This window comes from Lampetra planeri, chromosome 1 (genome assembly GCF_965212315.1).
Source record: "Lampetra planeri chromosome 1, kcLamPlan1.2.h2, whole genome shotgun sequence".
NCBI lineage: Eukaryota > Metazoa > Chordata > Hyperoartia > Petromyzontiformes > Petromyzontidae > Lampetra > Lampetra planeri.
The window spans coordinates 18,563,568-18,580,418 of record NC_136107.1 but is presented as its reverse complement, the minus strand read 5'-3'; the positions used below and the strand labels follow the sequence as shown (position 1 = coordinate 18,580,418).

The following is a 16,851-nucleotide window of genomic DNA, read 5'->3' as shown; positions in this document are numbered from 1 at the left end:
CAAGCCAGATGTTTTAGAAGGTAAATCATCGAAATACAATTTCAGCCCGGGCACATAAGAACAACTGCTTTGTTTAATCAAACCTATGGATTAACATTATACATTTTTTTACAATTGAGAACCGAAATAGTGCAAGACTTCAGTAAAGGTTAAAAGCCACTGCTATATTGTGATGCATCTTCCTCAACACCAACTCTTATTAAAGTGAGATCTCAGATGTGTTTCCCCAATCCAAGTGTTCCTTTAGCTTGGAGCAGAACTCCACGTTGGTCATGGGCACATTTTGGGCCCGTCCACACACTCATCTGCCATTATAACTGTAAAAAAGCAAGTATAATTGAATATTTTAAATACAATTGAAACTTTATTGAAACAAAGCTAACACTTTAGTAAAAATGCAAATTGAAATCGGATATAGTGCACGGCACAGGAGTCATCCAACACAGCTGCTGCAAGTGTTATGTCCGCACGAGGCAATAATCTTGACGTTAAACAATTTATTAACGGAGTTGCACGCCTAAGCAAAATAAAGAACGCAAATTAAAGTCCGAAACAGTATTACTTTGTTTTACTTTTGAGACCATCTCCCCCAATCGTCTTACACGCCTCACATCTTCCCTCTGGGCCTTGGCTCCTCTCCAGCTACCAAAATCCACTTACACTCCCCACCAGTTCTTTGCTACTAATGTGCTCGTCACCTACCCCTCTTCTCCCTACTACATCGATGTCCCCAAATTCAGAGTATTTATTTATACTGGAGGAATCCAAAGAGCGATAAAGCTTTTTCACAGATGCCCCAAAGCTGTACAATTCATAAACAACATTGTTTCATAACGAAATGAAAACATCAGGTGTAACCAATTTTTTTGACCATGCCACAAGCACACATGCATAGAAACTATTCTTGAAATTCCTGCTTAATAGTACGGGCAACGCCGGGTACTTACCGCTAGTATAAGATAAATAAAAATAACAATGAAAAACATATCAACAAAGATCATATAATTACGCATCAAAATGAACCTAGCTTATAAAAATGTTCCATATGGATGCCATTCACCATTAAACATGTACAAATACCTGTTCATGCAGTGCAGATCATACATATTTACAAAAAGTACAGCAGAGGTAAGGCTTGGAAAACCACTCCTGTTATGAAATATATCAGAGTTGCTTTATACCAAAGACGAGCCAAACAGATACACCATTCTTCCATTTCAGAAAGCTCGCTCAGACTACAAAGCCCCATGTTCCATCTCCCCAGGTTCACTGTTCCATGTGCTCATCTTCCCTGGTCACCTCCTCCTCCTCCTCATCGCTGCTCTGCAGCAGTTCCTCATCATCATCGACACCGTCCTCCATGGGTGCCGCGTCATCGTCCTCGCTGTCTGGGGGCCCGTCGCCGGGCCCCAGCTCCGCCATGAGCTCCTCCACGTGGGCCATCATAGCCTCGTCGTCACACCCCAGTTTGGTGGCAAGCTTTGAACGGATGCAGAGGAAGAATCAAAAAGGGGATGGCATGGGGTGGGGGGCGCACAGGGTGGGCATGCGGTGACGTTCAGATTCGCTACTCTTGCTGGGTGAAATCACCTAGCTGGCGTTTGACAAATAACCATCATTTAACGGCACAACCGAGGTGCGCCAGTACGTATGGGGCCTCCTCATGGTGTTTTTTTTTAATGGCTATTTTGCCTGTCAACCTTGAACCAAACCGTCAAAACTCTGGCCCCACAAGACAGCCAAACAAGGCCATGGGGCAGGGTTAATAATTGTCATCGTACATTGCACCAGCCAGGTACACCCTCGAACGCTTTGAAAAGGACGTCAACTTGGCACAGCTCAACTTCTGCAGTGGAAAAACGACCTGGCACCTCCAAAAGTAACACCATGTTGCCTCAGTACGGCCCCAGTATGGCTCAGCTGGGAGTGGAAAAGAGGTCAAATCCCAAAATACACGGGAGACACGAGATTCCAGGTCAAATATTTTTCTCGAGTTTTCTGGGCTTCAATGTTTCTATAAACAAGACAACATGTTCCCTAGAGTAGACAGGCCTTTTATTTAGGTAACCAATCTCAGGAAACATTCCGCCTTTGGCAAATCAGGATTGACTCCAAGCCCGAGTCATCGATCATGTGACACAGTCCAAATACTGCTCTAGAAAGTTTCCCGATAATGTGTGCTGATCGTTTTTGAAGAAAAAATAGTCATGAAAACATCCACATCCTTCTAAAGGACTCATTTCCGTTGCGTACTCTGGACTTTAGGCAAGAGAAACGTTTGCGGCCACACTCAAGTCGCGGTGTCCAAGGCGTGTGGGTGTCTACCTTCTTGGCCTTGTGCAGACACGTCCTGGCCGAGTCCTGCTGTCCCACGGCCTCATCTGGAAGCGCACACTTGGCCTGCAGGTAGCTCACCCACCCGAGCAGGTACCACACCTGTGCAGGGCCGACAATCAGTCAAATACCGCAACCACACACGGAACTAGCACCCGTCCTCATAATGCTGATCCTCGTATATTTATCTTGACCAAATTATGTTCATAGTTTTGACACCGAGGTCTTACGGAAACATAGAGCTTGTTAATATATGATTACGATATTACCAATAGGGACGAATATTAATATATGGCCAGATGACACTGGTTACCAGTACAGTACTTGACTTATAATTGCAAGGATGTCAATCTTGTAAAAATCTGGGTCGGGCATCAACTCAGGCAATCATCTCCTCAGGGTAGAGAGAATGAGCAAAACTTTGTTGGAAGTTAATAAAAATCAACCTCCAGTGAGACCGATCCCTGCCATAATGAAGTGGAATTACCACCACTGCTTCAGTGCCGCCAATGAAGAGTTCCACCCCAATGCTGCTTTGATCTGGGCAACTCTGGAATATATAATCCATATCGTTTGAAGGATGAGTTTCTTTGTATCTCAGATGAGGACTGGAAATGGGAAATTACTGGGGGAACTCAAATAGTTCCCCACATCCCCACCAGATCTGAGGAAGAAGGGGAGCTTTGCTTCATGTGTATCTATGCGTGTCTGTGAATCTCTCTGTTAGCATCGATGTCTGCGAGTCAAATAAAAAAAAAAAGATGAATCCTGGATTCCTTCCGGAACGCAGTCCGGGTGAATATTTTCACTCCCATCACGGCATTCCGGCCCATTTCCACCACTGCAAACGAGACTAAACTGTCGAGCCAACCGGCCTGCATCATCGAACGTTGCATTGATCACGACTTCTCCCCCCACCGCCCCCGCCTCAAGATGATAAGACGTTCCCTTGTGAGCGGCAAAGAACGAGACGCAAGCACCAACCTGCACAACCTCGTCGTCCTCCTCCAGCAAGCCCTCCAGCACATCGGACGCCAACTATAGGGGGTCACATGACATTTGTGTTTGGTCATGGATCACGTGGTCTTAAGAGGATGATGAGCACGGGAGCAAGGAGAGGGGTTTATTTTTCGGCAGCTCTTTTGTATTATAATGAATAATACACCTGTGCTGAAATAACGATTCCATTGTAGCGCAAGATGCGGACACCAGCTAAATGAATTTTCCAAATATATACCCGGGCTCTCCGCCTTCACCAATACGCATTCGCCAGCTTGATGAAGTATGGTCAAAACCACAGCGAACTACACTGCTTGAGGAGCCCCTTAATTCAGCAGTGGATTGACACAGGACATACAAACTAATCATGTTACCAAATATGATTAGTTCCCATGGGTGTGACTGTGGATAAGGTAATGAAATAACGTTTTTATAGTCATTTATGTAACCGTATCACACGCTTCACAATCCGCAAACACGGAGACGCACAGATTAAGATGTTTTGAGCCAAAAAACGAGACTTCATACATGGTGAAAGGTAAAACTATCACTCCTTTACCTCATACTCTTCAACCTCGGAGAGGAGTTTCGCTGTTGATATTCTGCTCTCATAGGGAGGGATTTGAGCCTACAAAAAGATGGAATCGGTAGAGAAGACAATATATCGCAGTACATCGCAAGGGTGCTCAGGAGCAAAATTAAGTGACCAGTGCAATTAGGTAGGTAGACACGAGGCAGATCAGAGACATCTTAGTGAACAGTAGCCTTGGACAGAACGCATCACCTGAAGGGATGGCTGGTGGTTGAGTCTAACAATGGAGTGGCAGCGCCAAAGCAGGGACTGCAGCCCGAGAGTACGGAAATCACGGCGACGGAGCAATGAAATCAGCCGGGGTGTGTCGGTGTTAGGTAGATCGTTCCATTGCAGAATTGAGTATTGGCGATGGCTTGGGGAAGGCCTTTAGCAGTGGCTGATAACGAGTCAGGGTGGATGAACGTGTTTTCTTGTTAATAAATTCACACTTAAAATGCTTTACAATGTGTAGAAAGCTTTTGAGAAGTGTCCTTTCGAAAATGCTAAGAAAATTGTACTTGTCGAGTCTGAATATTGTGCGATGGACAGGAAACCTCTACAGGAAGGGACGTGTCCCACTGTGTGCAGACAGGTGCTGGGTTGGGTCACGCCCAGCACACAGGAGGTGCAACACTTGTGTGGGTGAGATATTACTCTGGCATGGTGTCTGGATGCCCAGGCCACCGCAGACCTGCGCAGCATTCGGCCATGCAAAAATAATAATAATAAATAATACGCACCTCTGGTTAGAATGTTTGGCTACGTTCGGTACTATGCGAAAGATGTTGAACCTACATACAAGATGATTTCATGAAAAAAACTATTGGTGGATGGTATTAAACACATGAAATACCTCAATTATGGAATCATGCCTCAGTCAATCTTCGATTCATATTTGGAGACAAAACTGACTTGAAGAATCACAGACCTATTAGTATCCAGTAAATTATTCAAGTTAATTGGGAACCAAAAATTTAACAAATTAGAGGCCAATCAACCAAAGGGGGTTAACCTTGATTTTAAAATACCTGCATTACCCCAGTATGTAGTCTAAAATATTCCTGGCGTGAAATATTATCTCCGTCACTTAAATGGGTAAATGTAAACAACAAGCCTGGTGAACGTGCAACAGTGATTCTAGATTTGAAGCTTTCGTGACTGCAAGGAATCATCTTCTTAGGTTTTTTCGGTAAAGTCACGTAGGAAAAACATCAAAATGAATGAAAATAAAATAAAATAAAAAATCACGACGTTTCATTTTATTTTCATTCATTTTGATGTTTTACCTACGTGACTTTACCGAAAAAACCTAAGAAGGTGCAACAGTGACTGTGGGGGAGACATGGAGACCAGCGTTTGGTAGACCTGGAACTGGGAGAGAACTACTCACCAGCATCTCCGTGGTATCGTCTGGTGCCTCTGTCCGGTTCTCTGCTTCTTGGCCTTGCTGCCGGCTGGGCAGCCAGGCAGAGAGAGACTGCAGGAGGTAAACCTTCCCTTCCTGCGTCATGCGAAGGGCAACACAGCAGAGGGTGAAAGCAGCGTCGCTCAGTGTCAGCGATTAATCAAGTGAACAATCACAGGGTGAACGTTTTGTTAGTGTTTGATTAGAACAAGCCAACCAACAAATCATCTACGTGTCCCCATCCCATCAGATCTTATATTGGTTGGAGCGGTGACACAGCGATAAAATAATTGGTGAGAAATTAAGCCCTATGAACGGTATGATGATAATTATTTATCGTAAATAATTATCATTATGATGGTGGTGAGATGTTAACTACCTCGCCTGGTTTACAGGATGTTGTGGGTTCGATCCCAAACCTGACGCTTGTATATTTGAAGGTAACATGTTCTTCCTGTGGTTGTGTGGATTTTTCTCTGGGTCCTCCGGTTTTTCCCCTTCACATGTATAAGCAACATGCATTAAAGAATATAACTTTCCACATAAGCCACTTCGTTGAGCTATCATGTGTGGGCCTGGTCGCTTATGGAAAAAAAGACCTAAACAGCGCAAGTGGGCCTAACCTGGTAAAATAAAAAAAGTTTACAGCTTTGATTTATTTACCCAGTAAAGGCAGAGGGGCAAGCACGAACCTGTGGCTGGTCGGTGCTGAAGAGGTAGCTGGCCATGAGCTGCAGGGCCTCGGGGTTGCTGGAGTCGGCCTCCAGGGCCTGTCCCAGGGTCTGCTTGCACCGTTCGGACGACCCCTCCTCCATGCTGCACAGCAGAGGTGGGGGGTTCAACATTTTCCTTACCCAGGGCCAATAAAATTAACGCACACCTTCACGCTTTCTAATAATGACGCGGAAACGTGTGTGATGTCCCAGTGTACAGGGGGGCCCTCGCAGCGATAGATGCGACTCGCCACGCTAGACTTGGAAAGAGTGTTGCCTGGATGGAAATATTCCTCTCTAGTACCCGATTAGTGCAGCCGAGATACTTGCAGTGATGGATAAATCTCGTTTGCTGGCTGCACGTGGCCACTGGCCATATGAAATTACGTAACCTGTCGTAGACTCCCCTTCCTCCATGCTGTGAGCGCGTGTAAGCAAGCCACAACGCCTTTACTCACAACACTTTAAACAAAACGGGTGTGAATATTTATAACCAATAATTTTGCGCAGAACTGATGTGTTGGTGGCCTTTTGTCCTCTGGCGGAACAGCATGTACAATTTTGGCTTTAAATGTAGTTTGATTAAATGTTAAGCTGGCATGAGGTGCAATTTCTCCCTAATTATTGGTCAGAACTAGTTGCATTAGTTAATGTGCCAATTCATAGGACCACACCCTGTGTTACAACGCAAGCAGCCGTCTTCAGGTGAAGACGGCTGCTTGCGTTGCGTTGTAGCCGAAACGTCGTGAGAATTATTTGATTTTATTATGTTTTATTTTTATTATTTTATTACTTCCCTTCTACGTGACTTTACCGAAAGAACCAAGAAGATGAATCCCTGCAGTCACGAAAGCTTTAAAACTTTCAGAACTGTACATAAAACTCAAGGTGTTTTCCAACTCAAATCAGTAGAGGGGTGCTCATCTCCCCAGAGCAAGTTAGGAAAATTACATTTTTATGCAGATTCAGAATCTTTATTTATCCTGAAATAATCCGATGAGCTATTTTTCTTGATGTCCAAAGCTATTGATAACTTCACGCAAATTGGTACATTTCGTCTGCGTCACGGAAAAAAGGAAACTCCCCGACCACGATTTGAACTCGCAACCTTTTGAAGGCGTGTCAAAGGCTCTAATATCAGCAATAGCCCTTATACAACAGAACACATTGATCAGGAAGCTATTTGCAATCTACAGAAAATATATGCATGACCTTTCCGCAGCACGCGCATCCATGATGCCATGCTCTGCAGCTGGGTGTGCGTCTCTTAGGGTAGCAAACTAAACTATGTATTTTTTTTAATCAGGTAAGGCCCACTGAGCTATTGCTCTTTTTTAGAAGAGATCTGGGCAAATGAGGAATTTTACAGAAGCAGCCAAATACTCTCAACGAGAGTTGATTCTAAATGTGACGGGAATAACCGGACGACCCGGTGAGAGCATTCAAACTCCAAATATATAGGCGTCAGGGTCGGGATCGAAACCACGACTTCCTGTAGACCAGGCGAGGTACTTAACATCTTGCCACCGTAGCAGTTTCGATGCAAGGACTCACCACAGGTCTGTGAGATAAATCTCAGCGATGGAGCAGTAAGCAGCAGACACGTCCCTTGGAGTGACCTCGGCTCCATAATCTGGGCTGGCAGCCTGGAAGTATACAGACGGTGATGTAAGTGGCATAAATGAAGCGTTGTGCGTGTACCTCTTACAGTTTAGGCCATAAAGAGCACAGGCAGCTAACCGCTTGAGGATGAAAGCAGGAAACTAAATGGATGCAGCACCAGGAGGGAACTGGGTTGGCAGGAAATGAGCAAGAGGGAAAAGTAGAAGTGGCATGGTGGCTAAGTGGTGCCAGCTCACAACCTGGCAACCAACCATGATTACACGGGGTTCTCAAGTGTAGCGAGCTGATTGTTTCAGTTTGGACACCAGTGAATGCATAAACAAAACCCCAAAACAAGATGTTGGATTCTGCACTTACTTTGGCTATATTCCAGTTCTGAGAATGTTTGTTTGGCTATCAGGTGACAAATATTACTCAATGTGGCTATGTTGGTGGGAAAGTGCTGGCCCCAACTGTGTGGAATAGAGATCACTTCAGGTGACCTCAGAAGCAGTTCTGTGATATTTGCTTCACGGGGGATTCTTTAACATGGAGCGTTTTTTCACTGCTCTGTGAGAGATGCTAATGGATATTTTGAAAAAAAACTAAGTGAAAGAGAACAAAATTAGCAAAGAATAATTACAAACAAGTATGGATTGGCATGAAGGAGGTATGTGGAAACCTCTGTCCTCATACATAATACACACAGATCATTTGGTGTAATCGCTTGTCTAATATTACACAAAAAGTGTCCTTCAGAATTAAGTCACGAAATGTCAAAATATTTGAAGTCGTAATAATTATTCTTAAAAGTGCGCGATGCACAGGAGCCTCTAGAACGAGTGGTGGGCAGAGGTCGCAAACGGGTTTTGATTCCTTACCCGTACCCAGCCGCACCAGGGTCGCAAACGGGTACCCGTACCCGGCCGGGTACGGGTATCGGGTACCCGATTGCGACCTCTGGGATGAAGCCATGTTGCAGGCGCGGGTGGGTTGATTCTAGGAACTTGAATTGTGAGAAGAGACAAGGCGTTGGGAAATGAGTGACAAATGGTTACTCACCAGTGACTCACGGCCTACCCGTACCCGGCCGCACCAGGGTCGCAAAGGGGTACTCGTACCCGGCTGGGTACGGGTAGCCGGGTATCGGGTAGGGTACGGGTATCGGGTACCCGATTGCGACCTCTGGTGGTGGGTAACCTAGGGCCCGCAGGCCTCATGCGGCCGCGAAGCCCCTTGTGGTGGCCTGGTCTAAGTGTGTCCAGGGTGGTGTGTGGGATCATGATTAGTGCACAAGCACGATGTCACACTTGCGGCCCACTGAGGTGCAGGAGGGCCGCACGAGTGGCCCACCAACTCGTATGGGTTGCCCATCACTGCTCTAGAGGAAGGAGCGTGTCCCACTGTATGTGCAGACAGGTGCTGGGCTGGGTCACGCCCAGCACACAGGAATCGCACACTGGCGTGGGTGAGATGTTACTCTGGCATGGTGTCTGGATGCCCAGGCCACCGCAGACCTGCGCAGCATTCGGCCATGCAAACAGCAGTTATAAGATTTAAATGTTCACGGGGTAATCGGTGGACACGTATTAATCTTATTTTGATGAAATTCAAGTTCCCATATATATGAGGGTTTGGTTCTTATATAGAAACTTACAGCAGCCTGTGCGGGCTGCGCCTGCAGCGTGCGTGCCATGATCTCCACACCCTTGCTGAAGAAGGCGACGGCATCTGCGCCGGCGCTCAGCTGGCCCAGGTACATGTACTTGGCGTGGCCTTCGTCAGGGCTCAACTCCACGGCACGCAGGAGGCAGTGGACCACGCAGTCAAGGAAGACACCGTTGCACTCAACCGTCTTCAAGATCCCCCACGGATGGCCCCTGCCTACTACTCCACCACTTGGTAATAATTACGATTCATATGATACTGCCGGAAAGTAATACTTATTAGCACAATGGAACTGTAATCCAGAGGTTACCGGTTCAGATTCTTGGCATGGCAGCTGAATCAATGGAAATGTTTCTTAAAATCGAGAAGTCACGTGCCACCTACTCCAGGGCACCAATTGACCCGAAAAATATTCGGGGAAAAATAAATAGACCCTGGTTACACAAGTGTGGGCGGCGAGGTGAGAGGATATGCGTTGCGCCTTGTCCACGTTGCCTAGCTCGGCCTGGAGGCTGCCTGCCATATCCAGCCCCTGCAAATGGTCGGGCTCCATCTCCAGCGCTCGTTGGCAGAACATGGCGGCCAGCTCCACATTGCAGCTGTCGGCACACTCGCCCGCCTGTACTGCACACAGCCGGACCGGCGCAGCCAGCACACGCACGCCAAAGGCTACAACAGCAGGGCGATGACAAAGGACGTGTGCCTACAGGTTTACGTGTAGATTTTTAGAGGTGGCTTGGCACATATCTCGAGAGATATTGTAATGTGTTTAAATGTAAGAAAGGTCCACCTGTTTTTTTTAATATGATCATTTACAGCCCACTGGCTAATCCACTGCTGGACGTTGGCCTCTCAACGCCCCGTCGGTTGTGGAGTTTTGTGTAAGCATACTGCACAAAGTTGGTCAGTGTGGGATGATGTAGGGGGTGTCCACGACTAGTTAAGGTATTATGCACCACTGGCATTATCCTTGGCCAGGTATCTAACTGGAGGTGGCCAGGTTCATTACGTAATACGTTAACCACTGCTCCAGCTCTAATAAGTTTTACTTGGCAAGATTGAATGCGTTTGACAGATTCAGAAAAAACATGTTTGTAATAAAAAAACACGATATTTTTTCTCTCACACAAATTTCAAACATTGGATCTTCCTTACAATTAGGTTTCATTGTAAGGGCATAATCACTTCCAAGCTAATATTTGCATAAGCAAATCCACCCAATCAATCAACAACTTTATTCTGGGGTCAAAAAATATTCTTTCACAGAATGTTAGCCACCTCCAATTAGCACGGTTGGCTACGCACGGTGCGAAATAAGTTCAACATAAATACAAATTATCTATGTCGCCAGTGAAAATGTTATGTCCCAGCACTGCGCCAACAGCAGGTGAGGCTATGAGCAAACTCCACCCGTAGTGACTGACGCAGGGGGCGATAGAACGATATTCTGGCACGGTGTCTGGATGTCCAGGCCACAGCAGGCCTGAACAGCATTCGGCCGTGCATTCAATTACCACGGACAAGATACAAGTCCGACTCTAATGGACACGTACGTCCCTTTCTGTCTTTGGCTAGCCATCGAACTGCATCGCGTGCTATCAAATGCGCTGCTGCGGCCGTCTGGAACGCTCTTCTCCTTCTGATGTGTTAGGAAGCAACAGGAGCATTTCTAAATCCAGACTGAAAACTAATTTATTTATAACAATGCTGTGTTTTGTGTGTTCCTTCCACCGCACCTCCGCTCTGCGGGTTGGCCACGTACGGTGCGAAAGAAGTTTAACAAAACACAAATCCAATTCGAAGTGAGCGCTCATGGCAAGTTGGCGAGCAGAGTCTCACCATTCTGGCGAATTGCCCGATGATGCTGGAGGCAATTACCAGCGAAACGTCGTACTCACAAATTGTAAATGTTGTGGTTTCACGCTTCAACACACCTGTGGGCTAAAGCAGTGAACTATTTGTATTTTGTCAACGTGACACTTTTTTTGCTGATTGGCCGTGTCGGGTGGTGGAGGGTTACGACACATTTATAAATAACGTGATCTAACCCAAAAACGTTGATTATGAATTGGCGATTCCGGCCAAACTTATCCCACAACTCTTGAAAATCCGCACCTTTTCCAGCAGCTGCTCCGCCGTGTACTTGCTGCTCTCGTCTCTCTTCCTGCCCTTCTGTTTCACCTTATACTGCAGCCGCTCCCTCGTGCTCATCTGCTGCGGTGGCCTCTTGTTCCCTGCCGGAGGAGAAACGTCGATTTGCATGAGCGGTGGCGCAGCGATTAAGTCGACCAGACTGATCACACTTCACAATCAGAATATGTATTCACGCTGGAGGAAATCCGATGAGCCATAAAGCTCTTCCCCCCCCCCCCCCTAAATGTCCAACAAGTCCACCACTTGCTCGGTGGACTTGTTGGACCCTGAGATGGCAACGCCTTCATCCAGCAGTGGACTGAACGTGGCATTATTTCCAACGATTGAATGCAGAAGACATCGATTGATTGTCCTAACAGAAGACCCCTGCCATGTGCATATGGCATTTCCATGACTGGCTCTGGATATCACCGTATGCACAGGGAGATTCACTTAACCATGAATATTGCCACGTGGCCCATCGTCCAAGGCCACGAGGCCGGTGGAATCTAGGAAACGCCGGTATCACTCTGTGCTGCAGGCCGCAGACACGTGGAAACGAAGTTACTCAATAAAATACAACCCATCAAAAAACACAAATCAAGCAACTCACCCCGCTTACAAGATACACCCTTAAATGCCCGTAGTTGTTGTTCTTCCGAAGTTACAAAAGTGATTTCGCAAAAAAAGGGGGGGAAACGCGTGTCCCATCCTGCGGCCCTCGTGGTGACCACGTGATGTAGTCGCAAAGCCTTTCGGCCTGCCAGCCAGGCCGAGTCAGCAAACAATAAAAACAAACTAATACTGCATTATTAATAATGACATCACAAGTGTTTTCTTTTTGCTCACCTTTCTTGCGTCCCATAGTTCACCCGGTTCCGACGATAAAGAGAGACGCGGGAAATTGATCCTCATGCCCCTACTGCAACGGCAGTGGGCGTGTAACGATTCGATTCCTAATCGATTACCACGTTCGCGTTATACGTGGATCGAATTGTCCTTTGTGGAAATACTGTCGAGTACAGCACTTGCCTTTGCGATGGGTGTAATAAGAGGAACCTTATAAACGACTGTTCATTGATATTAGATATAAAATATATACGAGACATGAAAATATTTGTAAAAATGTCACGAGAATTGTGAAATTGATTTGAAACCCATTACAGTACATAGTGCTTAATGAAGCTTAGGCACATTTGGAAAAGCCGTCTTGTGTAATCAATCTTAATTGTGTAGTTCTCAGTAATATGCACACGTGCAAAATCACACGACGAAGTATAAATGTTGCATATAAGCATAGCTTTTAATTTTTTCATTTCGAACTCAGGGTTCAACATAAATGTGTAACGAAAAATGTAGTTCATTGCAGACATATAACTGTTTTAGTATATTTTTTACTTCATCTAACATGAGAAATATAATTGTCAATGTATCACTGCATATAACAATGTACCATGTTTAACGAGGCAAACATTTTATAATTTGTTTCAACCATTGTAACATGTACAACACAACGTCAAAATATATGTGATTAAAATTGTAATATTCTTTGGGTCTTTGGAACCTAGCTACGTGACTTTACCTAATTCCTGCAGTCACGGAATATTCAAATTGTAATATAATGCAGGTTTCCAAACAGCCTTAAATAGTGGCTGTACAAATTCAAGTCGGATTAACTACTGTATTTAGATGTTATCCTAAACATCTCGAGGGCAAACCCCGAATGAACATTAAACTACTTAAACTAACTTTTAAAATAATTATATAAATGTAGCTCTTATTTTAATACATTTAGGTATGTACATTTGTAACTTTTTAAAATGTTGAAAACCCCCAGTATATTGGTCATTCTTTAAATATAAATGATGGGGAACGTTATGCTTCTATCTCATCATGTTCATTGTTAAATGTAAGAATCGTTTATATTAAACTCAAAGTCAGAACTATTTGCATTGTTCATTGACTCCTTGTTCCAGGCACGTTCTTCCACTTCGTCTCCGATTGGAACTTTTTCCACGTTCGCATGAGGCCCTTTCCACAATTCAGCTTGATGGAGTTCTGTCACACATGTAGATTTTCTTTGCATCGTATTGCTGTTTCTGCTGAACGTCTTATTTTTCTCATTGGTCACAACCATACCCCCATAATTGGACTTTTCTACAATATTAGTGACAGAAGCCAAGTCAATATAGTTGACATATTCATTTTCACTTGAATTACTTTCCAAAGCGTTGGTGTAATCATTTATATTAACCACCTCTCCACTCTGTACAGTGGACTGATTGGAGCTGTCATTCTCTTCGACTTGTTTGCCTAACTGTGGCATTAAAACATCAAGTATGTCCTTTTTTACAAGGTTGGTAGTTTCCTCATCATGCTTGCTGTTTCTAGCTTTGATTGAATTGTTTTCATTGTTGCTGTTGTTCTTTGGCTTCGAAACAGGAATTTGAAATTTTCTATTTTGTCTTGGTTTTGTCATCCGTGCAGATGTTGTGTTTTCAGTTTTGTTACCTATCAGGAAAAAATGTGCAAATTCCAAAATGACAAATACTTTATGTAAGAGAATACAGTACAACAGAATGCAATTGTTCATGTTCATTGAATACAATTGCTTAGGTATAATTGCGTAACCAGGTACCCATCGAAAATGGGCATTCATTGCTCAATGGGGTTTTACCTGTGCCAAAATAAACCAAACTGCTTAGTAGGCATATATCAATTCACCTCTTCTATGTTTCTACGAACTGTCACAGGTGTGGTTCAATCATGAATCAATTCTGCTTCGCAATTCATGTCTGGTGGTATATTTAACATATATAATTGTATGAATATAAATAATTCATAGCGGTATACAAATATTACATTTACAGCATTAGACATATTTATAACTTGCAAGTTTCAATAAACCCATCACATCATGAGCATAAGCAATTTTAATAGTTGAACGTGTAACATCTATAATGCTTGTACCATTCAATATCCAACAGAAACAATATTACAGTATGCTCAGTATACAAATGTTGTGACTTGCAGTGTCACTAATGGCAACATACACACACGTGTGACGTCACTGTGCGGGGGAGCGTTACTACCCCGCGGGTCTAAACACACACACATGACGTCATCCAGTCTGAAGGTGGGAATGACGTCAGGGCCGGTTGAGTGATCGGGAGGCCGTGGGCAGAGGTCGCAATCGGGTACCCGATACCCGTACCCTACCCGATACCCGGCTACCCGTACCCGGCCGGGTACGGGTACCCGTTTGCGACCCTGGTGCGGCCGGGTACGGGTAAGGAATCAAAACCCGTTTGCGACCTCTGGCCGTGGGTGAGGCCACGGAGGTTGTGTAAGGCCGTGGCACTGAATGAACCCGGCTGGACACGTGACCGGATAAAGGTGGGGGCCGGGGGCACCTTGGGAGGCCACGTGGACAGCCGGACGGCTTCGAGAGGGTTTTGGAAGGAAGGCGTGACCGGGGTGGGGCCCGGACACGCCAAGGCCGATATAAGCGGCCTCCTCACGGGACTCGAGGCTGCCCGTGTCAAGAATGAAGATTCATCGTGAAGATGCCTCCTAAGAAGAGTCAAGCCTCCAGTCAGCGGACCTGCCAGTAGCCCACCTGGCTGGGTCACGCTCGTGTATCCGAGAGTCCATGTTAGCGAGTGATGGTGTGTGTCAGTTAGGACAGGTCGGTGGTTACCACCCTATTTTAAGTGTAACGTGTTGGTGTTAATAAAGTGTTGCTTCCCAAGAAGTTGTGTGCGCCTATCTGAGCCCATTACACAGATTAAAAGAAAAATAACTAATTATAATAATTTCTAGTCTTAATGCATAATCTGTGGAGGGCTTTTTTTAAAGGTTATGGGTAGAACCAGTGTTTACAGTAATTATAACTGTAGGCCAAGACGAATAGATTCCATACCTGTCAACCCCTTATCAGTGCTTACCTTATTATAGACCAATTCAGACCGTATTGGTCACCCCCGTGCCCTTATAAATCTCAACGGTCATCCTACAAAGTTAACTCACAAGGGAGAAACACAAAGACACTTTTTTTGCTCGTATTGAAACGGCTGTACACCGTATAGACCTGAAAACTCAATTTCCCTGTACAAGAACACGGTAAACCGTATGGGTTGACAGGTATGAAATAATCAAATAAAAATTTTTATGACATGTTTAATATATACTCATCATTCTAAATTGTTATTTATAAGACTCACTGTTCATTGCAATGTCCACTCCATCTGGTGCCTCATTTTCCAATTTAGACATCACAAAATTTACATCAACAGACGTTGCTTTTGCGCTGGGAAATTGAAGTGTGGTTATTTTTTCCCCAAAGGTCTTCTCTTTGTTTCCTTTTTCCACATCTACAGGAACGCCTTTCTTCTTGAATGTGTCACCTGGTTTAAAAACAATGTTATTTATTTACTGTGAAAGAAAATGTACGGTAGACTACATTTGAATACAATGCTATACAGTGGAAACTGGATGTAAGTATACCTTATTGTGTATAAGCATAGTTCTGGGGGGAAGGCAATGGTCAATTTTTGATACAGGCCCACGTGGGTATAAAACAAACATAGACATGCTCAGTTTCTACTGTACTGAGTAATGTATACATTCACGCTCAACATTGTATGGAACGTAACAATACTATAACTTGTTTTCACGTCAGCGCAGCCACGTCAAAATGTCAGGATGATTAATTAGCAATAACCCATTTAGGTCTGGTTTAAAAGCTGAAATGTGCAAATACTTTCCAAAATTTTACATTTACACAAAAATAGACGTCGACTTTAAATCACAAAATTTGGCAAAAATGTCTGATGTCTAGCCTCCTGTAATTTCAGAACACAATTACGCAATGGGGAACTATGTGTTGTTGTAAATCATGTGTAAGAAACACTTGTTATGAAGAACGATTGTAATTGTTACAACTTACAATTCATCTTTTTTTTTTCCATGGCTTTGACGTTTTTAACATTTTCACTTTCCTTGGCAAATACTGATTTAGTCTTATTCACAATGTCAGTTATATTGTGTTTAGCTGATCTGCTAAGTTTATTTTTTATACATATAGGAGCATCTGTATTCATTTCAGAAGGTTCATCTATTTCTTTGCCCACAATGAATTTCATTTTATTTGTATTGTTGAAATCAGTATCTTTATGAATGTCATTGCTACTCTCATCGTGGCTTGGTGTTTTGTCAGCATTATACCGAGATGTAATATGTTCATCTTTTTCATCTGGGAATAAATATTGATTCACCAATTACTAATAATATTTCACTAGTTTTTACAACTGAATGTCACGTTTTGTATGGAAGTACATTTGTGAAACATTGCACAACAGCGAACCTTAAGCACGTACAGACTACAAAAGTATATTTTTTATTCCAGCACCTTTGTTAATTAT

At 44.2% G+C, this 16,851-nt stretch overlaps 1 protein-coding gene and 1 long non-coding RNA gene across 3 annotated transcripts; both read right to left on the bottom strand.

Moving 5' to 3' along the window:
• Positions 1–344: 344 nt before the first annotated feature.
• Positions 345–12,417, bottom strand: LOC144719446 (uncharacterized). Of its 2 annotated transcripts, none has more exons than XM_078595362.1 (11): positions 12,278–12,417; positions 11,411–11,529; positions 9,769–9,914; positions 9,285–9,441; positions 7,580–7,671; positions 6,005–6,128; positions 5,298–5,408; positions 3,893–3,961; positions 3,319–3,372; positions 2,326–2,436; positions 345–1,479 (listed from the first exon to the last, which is right to left on the bottom strand). In XM_078595362.1, exons 1-11 carry the CDS (start codon positions 12,291–12,293, stop codon positions 1,267–1,269), a joined length of 1,212 nt encoding a protein of 403 aa, XP_078451488.1. In that variant the 5' UTR covers positions 12,294–12,417; the 3' UTR covers positions 345–1,266. The 2 variants fall into 2 exon arrangements, with proteins under 2 accessions (XP_078451488.1, XP_078451497.1); XM_078595371.1 differs by having other exon boundaries at positions 9,769–9,919; positions 12,278–12,370.
• Positions 12,418–12,708: 291 nt separating this feature from the next.
• LOC144724006 (uncharacterized) lies at positions 12,709–16,696 on the bottom strand. Its single transcript, XR_013586452.1, has 3 exons — positions 16,377–16,696; positions 15,652–15,834; positions 12,709–13,939 (listed from the first exon to the last, which is right to left on the bottom strand). It is a non-coding gene; the product is annotated as an uncharacterized LOC144724006 (long non-coding RNA).
• Between the last annotated feature and the right edge of the window lie 155 nt (positions 16,697–16,851).

Coding starts and splice junctions, on each gene's coding strand:
- LOC144719446 (XM_078595362.1), bottom strand. Junction 9,915..11,410: donor CGGAGCAGCTGCTGGAAAAG/GTGCGGATTTTC, acceptor TGTGCAGTACAG/GCGGGCGAGTGTGCCGACAG. Junction 3,373..3,892: donor CCGAGGTTGAAGAGTATGAG/GTAAAGGAGTGA, acceptor GACCCCCTATAG/TTGGCGTCCGATGTGCTGGA.